The sequence below is a fragment of the Xyrauchen texanus genome, chromosome 13, assembly GCF_025860055.1.
Source record: "Xyrauchen texanus isolate HMW12.3.18 chromosome 13, RBS_HiC_50CHRs, whole genome shotgun sequence".
In the NCBI taxonomy this organism is placed as follows: domain Eukaryota; kingdom Metazoa; phylum Chordata; class Actinopteri; order Cypriniformes; family Catostomidae; genus Xyrauchen; species Xyrauchen texanus.
Genome location: NC_068288.1, coordinates 10,698,094 through 10,709,660, shown reverse-complemented (window position 1 = coordinate 10,709,660; position 11,567 = coordinate 10,698,094). Strand labels below are relative to the sequence as shown.

Genomic DNA, 11,567 nt, shown 5'->3' with positions numbered 1-11,567 from the left:
ACACACATCTGGGATGGCATTAGGGTGAGTAAATGATGAGAGAATTATAAAAGATTTTGCTGAACTAAATTCAACTAATTAAATTATACATGTCCGCTTGGCAGATGAATAATGAGTGAATCCCCAACATATCTAGGGATCAGGATATCATAAATACTTGATTCCCTATCGCAACAACCATCCAAATCATCCTGACATTGCATAAATATAAACAATTATCATAAAAAAAAAAATACTCTATATATATTTATTAATTGTTGTGGAGAATCAAAAAGCATTTTTATTAAACACTTTATTATTTTTTTTTAACTTTTAAATGGGTCAAAAATGACCCAAACATAACTAGAGTGAAATGAACATGGGAATATTTCATTTATGAGCACTAGATGGCAGTAACTCCATGTGTGTGATTGCACAACATTTTTTTTTTTTAAATAAATGCAAAAGTAAAAAAACACTTTTGTTTGAGTGTTTCCTTTTTAATTTAACAGTTCTTTCAATGGTAGATACTTTGGCACACATGTATTTATTTTAACCACAGTGAATACACTCTTATACAAATACAGTGGTGGTACTGAATGATTACCACATTCATGTATCTTGGTACTAACATGGTACTCCAAAGTATTTAAAGGAACTACAGTTCTATAATGACCTATAACTATAGCTAATATAATTCTCACAAAAATAAATAAATAAAAAGGAATACAATGGCACTGTTTGTAGCCCCTTTCTTAATTGTTTTTTTTTTTTTGTTTGTTTCTGGTACAGAACATAATTATTAGTTAATAAAACCATAGCAAAAACCTTTCAACATGTTTAAACAATAGGTAATAACATTTACTTTAAAAAAAAATAATAGTCAATATGAGGAATGTCACATAAAGTAAACGTACTTAAAACTCCGTCAGGCCAGTTTGAGGCTAGCTAACAATTTTAAGTTCTAAGAACATTTTCCTAACGTTTCCATTAGGTTGTTCAAACGTTATTTGAAAGTTCTGGGAGCTTTCAGAATGCTACGTAGGTAGCGTTTTTTCTTGGTTGTAGGAACGTTCTGGAACACATTTGAAAATGTAGTAAAACATGTAGTAGAAGCAGTTTCCTTTCTTCTACTAAGCTTGCCTCGGGCATCTATAAAGCTATTACTTGAGAATTTCAAGGTTATTATGTAATATCCGTTGGCTGACGTTTTCAGGCACGAAATCCTGGACGCAGGTGAAGATCTGTCTGGAACTGTTTAACATTGTGTGTGATCATTCTTTTTTTAAGTTCTACGTAACGTTTAAAATGTTCGTAGACTGTAGCTCTAAATAGATGAACATTTTGTCAAAACAGAACAATACACCTTCTGATTCCACGTGTCTCCAGGGTTACATTGAAGGATACAATGTTAAGGGCCCTGCACTGCTGAATGTCAGTGTGGTGGGAGAGAAGGCCTTTACTGTGCCATACATCCAGAGAGATTGTTTATTTTAAGTGTCTGATTCCAGGAAGGCCCTGCTATTAAGGCTGGGGAAAAAGAGAGTGTTGTGTGTACATGTTTATACTACATTGTGGGGACCAAATGTCCCCACAAGGATAGTAAAACCTGAGATCGTCTACCTTGTGGGGCCCACCCAGCGGTCCCCTCGAGGAAAATTGCTTATTTAACATGAAATGTAAAAATGCAAAAAGGTTTCTGTGAGGGTGTTTAGGGGTAGGGTTAGGGGATAGAAATGATCGTTAGATCTGTATAAAATGCATGGAAGTCTATGGAGAGTCCCCACAATGATATAAAAACAAGTTTGTTGTGTGTGTGTGTTGTGTGTTGAGTTGGGGGGATCTGTGAGTGGAAACATGGATTCGGTAAAAAGCAGAAGGGTAGATAATGACGGAGATGAGATTCAAAAGCGAAAAGGATGGAATTGTGTTCTTGGAAAGAAAGGGAAAACTTGGAGATTGTGTCCATGTTGTGCTATATGAGCCATACATAGGCCTTAGGGGTACTTTTTAAACAAGACTCTGTTCTCCCCTTTGAGATTAAATGGTTTTTAATACTTAGATCAAAGAGTTTTCTTTCCTCATTGTTACTTTAGACTTGTTGAGGCTGGTCTGTTTGTAGTTTATGTGGAGTGTTTGTCAAAAATGTGCAGAAAGTATCCCACCAAGGGGGTTGCCTCCCAATGTTAAAACATCATGCAGAGAAAAAAATTAATGTTTAGAATGTGTATGTTGGTTGTTATAGGCACAATGTGTTCTGCTGTGGGGCCTCTGCTATAGCCGAACCCCAAAGGGATGATCCGATTTCTATGCCTGGCATACAGCATCTCCGAAAGCCTAAACACATCCAGATGAGGGCTCGCAAGCAGTCGAGAAGGAGCTGGTGTGTGTGCTTATTTGGGGGGATGGGTGCAGATCACCTATGAGCAAATATTCCTATTTAACCACAATTTAACTGAAGTTTTGCATGTATTAGAAGGATCACATTGATAAATATGTTGTGTACATGCTTTTTTTTTTTTTTTTTATTAAAGGGGTCATTTTATGAAAACTCTTTTTTTTTTTATTATTAAAAAGTTTGTGATTTTCACAAACTAATTTTCTCATTACTGCAATATAACTTTTTATTTAATTGTAAACTATTTATACATTATAGTAGTGTACCACTTTATGTGTGATATAGTAAAAAATGACTGCGTTACAGTGATGAGAATCATCATTGAAAACAATAGTGGTAAAAATAAAACGTCCTTTTTTACTATACATTTTCCACCCTGCCCAGTAGATGGTGATATACATGAAGTTCGAATCGCTAAACACACACACAAAATGTGAAAGTGAAAGTGGAGATTTATAGTCAAACAGGGTTTAAATATTGATCTTTACTCACCCACTACTGACACTTCAGAAGATATGGATTTAACCCCTGGAGTCATATGGATTACTTTTATGCTGCCTTTATGTGCTTGTTGGAACTTCAAAGTTCTGGCCACCATTCTCTTACATTGTGTGGATCTTTAAAGCCAAAATATTCTTTTAAAAGTCTGTTTGTGTTCTGTAGAATAAAGAAACTCAGACACATCAGGGATGCATGAGGGTGAGAGAATTTTCATTTTGGGGTGACCTACTGTATTCCTTTACATATGACCAAACCATTTTATTCACAGAACATTTTATTTGTTCTGAAATTTATTCGTAAATTTCAGAACCCAAAACTTCCTCCCCAGTTCATTTGTTGAAACTAAGCAGCAAAAATGGCTTGTTTCCCTTTTGTGCCCCTTAAAAAAAATCTAAAGTTCTGGCAAATTTGCCACTCATTATTTTCACATGGAAATGAGCTTGTGATTTGCCAAAAACGTTTGCCAGAAGTGTGCACCTTCACTGGTACCTGCCGCAAACCTTTTTTTTTTTGGTCGAAAACAATTTGCCTCAAGTTTGCCACAAGCTAATTTGCATGTGAAAATAATCAGTGGCGAATTTGCCCTGAAATCTCTATTTTTGTAAGGGTCTACTGATAGTGTGTGGCGCTACCAATTCACAAGACATGGGTTCTGGTCCCATGGCAACCAGGAGTTAATCACGTTTACACATACAATGGTGAGCGTGACTCGGAGGCTCCATTTTCACTCTAGATTTACATTTTTACTCCACTAACAGTTAGGTTTAGGGTTGGGGTTTGGTTAGGGAATAGGGATTATAAAATAATCATTCCTTTTGACTGTATTACATAATTTACAACAAAAATACAACGTGCTTTTGCTGCCCCTCTGTGACTGAAGATCTCATGCTCCCCTACATTCAGCAAAATGTCCAGCATCGACCACTGGGGGCAGTGATTCAAATTTCGGTAAGCACAGAGCGATTTCAGCTATGGAACTTTCAACCTGCTGTTACCGAATTCACAGTGTGATCAGTCTGAAAAACCTTAAACAACATTATAACTGGACCTCTGGGAAAAATTATCTAAAAACGAATTCCGATATGACCCCTATAAAGGCACAGATAATATGCCTGATACACATAGAGAGAGAACAGGAAGAAGTGTAGCAACTCAGCCCAATACCACCCTGCTCTGTACTGTGGGAATGATATGAGAAATCTTATATATCAAGAAGGAATGTTTCCCTGGGCTACCCCGCAATCAACTTCCCTTTCATATTTCTATCAATGAGAGAGTACAGAATAGACATTAGATACCTTAACCAGGTATTACTTGTGTAAAGATCTGCTGAGACAGCTCTTTACACAAGTAAACATTGTTAACACCATAAAAAACATTGGTTAAAGCTTTGTTTGTGAGCTGAGTATCGATACAAATGCAGGTAATTGCATCTCAAGAGACTGAAAGACAGTTCTTATAAAGGGTGTGCAGTTACCTGGGAAAACAACATGCTTCTTTCAGGAGGTTGAAGGCACCTGGGATACACAATAGGTAGCGGATTTCAACAAAAATGCACACAGAAAAGCACATCACACATAAATGTACCTTTTAACCAAATAGGATTTTGACTGTGGGTGACCATTAATTGTCAAGGTGTGGCAAAACCACCCGTGGGTTCCTTTGTTAGCTTGTGCGGGTATGTAAACAGAGCTTAGCTAAGCTTCTCGTTCATTTTGTAGGCCTACGGTATTAAATGCTTGGGCCTAAAACACACACACACTTCCTGTTTTTTCTCAGGAAAGCATCATTTGTGCCAGAGAATTTCTTACAAAGAAATTTGTTACAAAGTTGACAGTCAAAATTCTTGTGCTTTAGATTTTTATGTTAAAAACGGATGGGTTTACCCAAAACTATTTGAACTTTTGATCTTATTGAGGGTAATATAAGTGTCAACATTAGGACATACTGAAAAAGACCTAAAAATTTGCAGATAATTAGACGAAGAAGCATCATGATCTCACGGGAAGTCGGCATGTTGTTTCCGAGAGTTCCAGTACCCTAGGATCAGCCATATTATATCGACTCAATGACAAGCATCATCTCCTATGTGTTTACCTTCCCTTGTGGCGAGATCGGAAGCGAGTTGTATCAACAGTACTAGAGACTCAAATTTGGATCAAAGTCTTCCCTAGCATGCCAGTCCACTGTCAACCCTCTTTGGAATGCTCTCGGGAGGTTGAGTGTACCAATTTCTCTCATTCATATGTTTTTAAAAATTTTCATCCCCTTTTTTTCCCAATTTGGAATGCCCAATTCCCACTATTTAGTAGGTCCTCGTGGTGGCACGGTTACTCACCTCAATCCGGGTGGCGGAGAACAAGTCCCAGTTGCCTCCACATCGAAGACAGTCAATCCGCGCATCTTATCACGTGACTCGCTGTGCATGACACCGCGGAGACTCCCAGCATGTGGAGGCAAATGCTACTCTCTGCAATCCACACACAACTTACCACGTGCCCCATTGAGAGCGAGAACCATTCATTAGTAACCCCATGTGACTCTACCCTCCCTAGCAACCGGGCCAATTTGGTTGCTTAGGAGACCTGGCTGGAGTCACTGAGCACACCCTGGATTCGAACTCGCAACTCCAGGGGTGGTAGACTCCCATCCATTTGAATAGAAGTGGCCCATTTCTGCTAAATATCTCTGGTTCGGATCCTGCATTACAACAAGGAAGTAATCGTGTCCGCATAATCACTGACATGCGCGATTCGAAGGTTGCATTTTTACCTATAACAACATTTTTATTCCACTGATGGTTAAGTTTAGGTTTTGGTTGGGGGAAGAGTTTATAAAATATGCATTCCTCTTCACTGTATCACAGCCTGTCCAGCGCCCCTCTGTGGACACCCAGAAGATGGAGCTCAAACGTTACACTTTAGGTAAACAGACCAATTTTAGCTAAAGAAAAGTCAACCTACTGTTTCCAATTACACTATGAGATCAGTCTGGAAAAAAACTTAAAAGATCAAATAATGTGAAGTATTTTTTGAATTATGTTAGTAGTAAGTCACGTGGACACACATAGCTCACAAATGGCACCGTTTCTTGATAATGACCCTCATCCTACCTTCTAAAAGCTCTCTGCTGGTACATGATAAGCATGTGTATGTGTGTGTGTTTGCGGGCGGGGAGCGTATCAGGTGATGACAGTTTACGGTGTTGTGAAAATAAAAAAAACAACCGTCAATCCAAGTGATGGACATTTCTTGGCAGCACATGCTGCTAATTTTACACACCTCATATCCCTAGAGGCACTAGTTGCCAACATATAGCCTACCCATGCAAATAAGGGGAATAAATATTACACAGGATAAACAATCTACTGTTTGTGTAGATTTCATAGTAATTTTCCTTTCAATTGAATATGTACACTATAGTTGTTTAAAATACATCAGGATTCCCATTCCATTTGACTAATAAAAGTCCTTGACATTCCAGTCATTTTTGATATATTTTTTTTTTTTTAATTATTTTCTAGATATCAATGGGGTGAATTTCCATTGGTGTCAGTTCCAAATCCTTAATAATAACAGATTTAAAGGAATGTTCTGGGTTCAATAAAAGTTCAACTCAATCAGCATTTGTTGCATAATGCTGATTACCACAAAAAGTAATTTCACCCCTTGTTTATTAAAATAAAAGTGATTACAGTATGGCACTTACAATGAAACTGAATGGGACCAGCCCATAAATGCTAAGATAGGCACACCGTTTTAAACATATAGCTGCAAGATGTGATCATTAGACGTGTTTATATTATTTTAGTGTGATAAAAGCACTTACTGACCTTATCTGTGTAAAGCTTTGTCCAATAGCGGGATTACAGGGTTTCGTTATTCTGACAACCAAACTGTATTATTGGATTTATCTTTTCACAGGTAAGGTTAGTAAGTGATTTTTTTGTCTTCACACTAATATGTTAAGATGTTATGTTTATGTCTTGTGGCTATACATTTGTAAGATGCATTTTAACGTTTGGCCCCATTCAATTTCATTGTAAGCACCTAATTATGATCACCATTTTGTCTTTGTTTAAAAAAAAAAAAAAAGGGAGATTTTTTGTGGAAAGCAAAATTATGCCACAAATGCTGTTAATTGAGCCCAACTTTAATTTAACCCAGATTTAAACATTTATAATTTTTTGTGAACAAATATCTCTAGTTAGACCAAACAACATCTTGTATCTTATCTAGCCACCAAAATATTTAAAAGCACAGCATGACATGAAAAATGTATATTCACTATATATTTTAATGACTTTCCCCAGTCATACAGGGGATGTTCTACAGGGCAGTTGATCATTGGCTCACTGACATTTAATCAAAGTCCTGTACTGTTTGAACACTGTTGCAACATGTGTTGGTATTCCAGATACAAACAAGGAGTCTGGATCCTTCCCTCCTTAAAATCAAAAGTCCAGTATCTACGATGACAGATAACATACCTATTCCAGCCCTTATCACCTTACAGAAAATCCTCCCGATTCCCTGGAAAACAACAACAAAAGAGATCGTGGGCTGGGGCGTTCCCCTCAGCCTAAAGAATGAAACAGTATCTAGTTTCATCTGGAGAGAAAGGGAAGAGATCTCATGCTTCTGTGCATCTCAGGGGCTTCCTGTTGTCCCAGAGGCTGGGTGACAAACTTCACACCATAACTGATTATATATCCTGTTATTGTAGAGAACATGTTTCTCTCTTTCTTAAGAGAAATGTTTACTCTTGCACTGTAACGCACTATTCTTTCAGCTTTATTCAGCAGTTTTCTTTGCTTTCCACTCCCCCTTTAGGTTCATCTTACAGACTGAAGCATTAGTGGACCCAATACATGTATGGATACTCACTTCAGGTCTGTTATTGTAGTAAACTGTGCTGCTATCAACGCCTTACTAACAACTTGTTGGGAGGGGATCAAAGTCATCAGAGCAACGGTGAAACTACACAAGTCACCATTTGTGGAAACGAAAAGCAATCGAAACAGCTTTTAAAAATCTAATCATTTTATTAAATGAAACTGTTGGAAAAAGGCCTTAAACAAAATTAATCTGCTTAAATACAACATACATCTTTTTAAGAGTAAGGTGATATTTCCAAAGAAATTAAATCTGGTAACATTTCCTCCTGTACATACTTCTCTGCTTAACATTTTTAATTCTGTCCATCACTTTCACACCTTTAAAATGCCCGAATATTAAATTACTTCATGAGACCTGACATGGCAACATTGATGAATAAGCACCTCGTGACCAAAGAATATTCCATTTAACTAAGTCTAAATCTAAATAAATGGCCATGTGCACACAGATCCTAAAATATGTAATCTATGAGGAAAACAACCAAAAATGTGGTAGAAAAAAAGGAAAGAAAGAGGCATTCAACAATAGGAATTGTTTGGTACTGTAAGACAAGACAAAATTGCAGACATTTTTGGCCCCCATGGGGTGAAGAAATCGTAGCATCAACTCCTGATAACAAAAGTCAGCATTAAAGTACCCGCATCCATAAGTTATGTGACATCACTTACATTAAATCATTAGTAGTGTACTTTCTAAAATGTAATCCATTTGAGAAATGCATGTTCTTTGGAGTTGTGCTTTTTTATTTAAACATTTTTCAAATAAAATTCTATCAAAAGTGTTGGCAAAGTCTGGGCACTTTAAATGAGAAAAGTATCATGCTGGGCTCACAATGCAGCGTCTTTCACCATCAGCATGGTTCAATGTAGGACATGATATATTTGCAGTTTCTTTTCGATATTGACCTGTATTTTTCACACATGCAGTGCACAGAAAGTTCATTTTACACTGTTGTCTCCCCTTGGTTGTTGCCCAGGCGTTTGTAAAACTTGCGCCATGACTGTAGAGTCTTTCCAGACCAGATCCAGAATCCTGATGTGATTCCTACAATCATAGTCATGAGGTACTTGATCATAAACACAGTGAAATCAGGCGTCATGGGTGCAAAGTTGTTGGCTGGGCACGGCACGGCAAAGCGCTTGCACGTCTGCATGTGCCAGGTTTTTTCCCACTGCTCGCGAAACGCCTGCTCGTAGAAGTAACACGCAATGACTATGGTGGCCGGAACGGTGTAGAGGACGCTGAAAACGCCAATTCGCACCATCAGCTTTTCCAGTTTTTCGGTCTTGGTGCCATCATGCTTCATGATGGTACGGATGCGGAACAAGGAGACGAATCCAGCCAGCAGGAACGATGTTCCGATAAAGAGATAAACGAAGAGAGGGGCGAGGACAAATCCACGAAGAGCGTCAACGTTGTAGATGCCAACATAGCACACGCCGGTCAGAAGGTCGCCATCCACTTGTCCCAGGGCGAGGATGGTGATGGTCTTCACTGCGGGGACGGCCCAAGCAGCCAGGTGAAAGTACTGGGAGTTGGCTTCGATAGCTTCATGGCCCCATTTCATTCCGGCGGATAGGAACCAGGTGAGCGACAAGATCACCCACCATATGGAGCTGGCCATGCCAAAGAAATACAAGATCATGAAGAGAATGGTGCAGCCCTCCTTTTTAGTCCCCTGAGCCACAGTCTTGTAAGCATCATCCTTAAACTTATCAATGCAGACCACCTTATTCTCCAGCAGAAACCCAGTTGCGTAAGCCAGCGCCACCATGAAGTAACACCCAGAGAGGAAGATGATGGGGCGTTCCGGATAGCGGAACCGGCGCATATCCACAAGGTACGTGAGAACCGTGAATAGGGTACTTACACAGCACAGAATGGACCAGATTCCCACCCAGAGCCGCCCGAAGCGGACCTCTTCCTCCTTGAAGTACATCAGCCCGTGTGGCTGCTTGTGCTCGCAGGGGGCGCCACAGTTTTTCGCCCCCAAAAACTGGTAATTGAGGTAGGAAGGGACAGTCAGTTGTAAAGGGCAAGTGAAAGCCTGACTCAGGCGTTCCGTGTTCACATGTGGTGTCAACGGGACAGGTACGTATGGCGTGGGGTCTGTTGGTGGGCTGCCGGAGTTGGATTTGTTCTGTCCAACGCAGATCTCTCCAGCTCCGTGCACAGGGAAGTTCTCACAGCGGAGTCGTTCGGGCCACTGGAAACCAAACTTGTTCATGAGAGCCTCGCACCCTTGTCTGGCACGCTCGCACAATGAGCGGCAGGGTGGAATGGCCTGTTCTAGAACCGTACACACGGGTGCATACATGGAACAGAGGAAGAACTTCAGATCTTGAGAGCATTGAACTTTGACAAGGGGGTAAAACTGGTGCACCTCAAGTCCTGCGTCCTCCTGATTGGTGTGTCCCAGGAGATTTGGCATGATAGTTTGGTTATACTGGATGTCCGTGCACAGAGGAATGGATATGGGTTGGCAGAACCCATGTTCCGGGACGGACATGCCCTTTTCTCCTTGATACTGTGCAGAACACAGTTTAAACAGAAGAACTAGAGCAATGAACCTGCAGCACACCTCCCGAACACACGGAGCGACTCCCCTCACCGCCATCACTGAGTCCCTGAAAGACACATAGGAGTTTCGGGAAAACTTGTAAACAAGGCAACGGACTGAGAAAAGACGGGGTCGTAAGATTATAACACACTACACACATAAAGCTCTTTTTAAACATTTTCCTTAAACTTAGCTGATAAATTTACGTTGCGCGCGCGCGCACGCACACACACACACACACACACACACACACACACACACACACACACACAAAATGTTAACTTACTGGACTTTGCTTGTCTCGTGAAAACTCGACTCGTGCTGGGCTGATATTCCTTGAATCCGTTCACGCGTCCGAATCGCTAATACAAGGAGAAATACAAAATATCCTCCACTTCAGGTATTCACGAGCCCCTTTTTCGAGACTCCTCCGCACACTTCATTATCAAACTTCCCAAACATCTGCTGCGTTTTGTGTTCGGCCCTCCTCTTTCCTAAAACACAATGTATGAAAACTCCGCCACTCCTGTTGAATCTTCTTCAGCTCTATGTGTAAAGTTGATACTACATATTGCCCCAGTAATGATGAAACGGTTTCAAGAGGCCCTTCATTCACGGTCCATAGTACCTCTCTGCAGGGCGCCTTGAAACCACCTGTCTCCCGACCAATGGGAAAGTCTATTTTTCTTCGCACAACGTTCGTTATTGGATCGGGTGGAATATTTCAGAAAAGGGGTGGGGATGTAGTGTCGTCACCTAAATTAATTAAGATTCTGTGCGTTTCTTGTGCAAGAATGAATATTCATGTGTTCATTCATTGACATTTTTGGCCATAAGCTCTGGGTACTTGAGAGGAGCAATGCCCAGGTGGAGCGCCACGCGCCCGACAGAAAACGCAGTTGAAAACTTATTTTGCCAAATTAATGAGGTGAGGTGGACAAACATCGGATGAATCTTCTGAAACCTGTCCTGATCAAACTTCACTCCTAAACCAAAAGAAGAGAAAATGATCAGGAGAATATTCTGCTTTAAGAAAATTAAGAATTTTAAGTACTGTAAGCTCTTTTGCATTGTGACGTTATTTGCATGACAGATAAACACCAAATACTCATTACTGTAATGTATAAAAAAAAAAAAACGAAAAAGTTATTATATATATATTTTTTGTAAGTAATTCACAATAACACTAATTATTTTTAAAATTTACACATTTCAATTTCATACATTTCCA

At 39.7% G+C, this 11,567-nt stretch overlaps 1 protein-coding gene across 1 annotated transcript; it reads right to left on the bottom strand.

Moving 5' to 3' along the window:
- Positions 1–7,720: 7,720 nt before the first annotated feature.
- On the bottom strand, positions 7,721–10,980 carry LOC127654375 (frizzled-7-A-like). Its single transcript, XM_052141517.1, has 2 exons — positions 10,623–10,980; positions 7,721–10,403 (listed from the first exon to the last, which is right to left on the bottom strand). Exon 2 carries the CDS (start codon positions 10,391–10,393, stop codon positions 8,720–8,722), a length of 1,674 nt encoding a protein of 557 aa, XP_051997477.1. The 5' UTR covers positions 10,394–10,403; positions 10,623–10,980; the 3' UTR covers positions 7,721–8,719.
- Between the last annotated feature and the right edge of the window lie 587 nt (positions 10,981–11,567).

Coding starts and splice junctions, on each gene's coding strand:
- LOC127654375 (XM_052141517.1), bottom strand. CDS start 10,393: ATGGCGGTGAGGGGAGTCGCTCCGTGTGTTCGGGAGGTGTGCTGCAGG.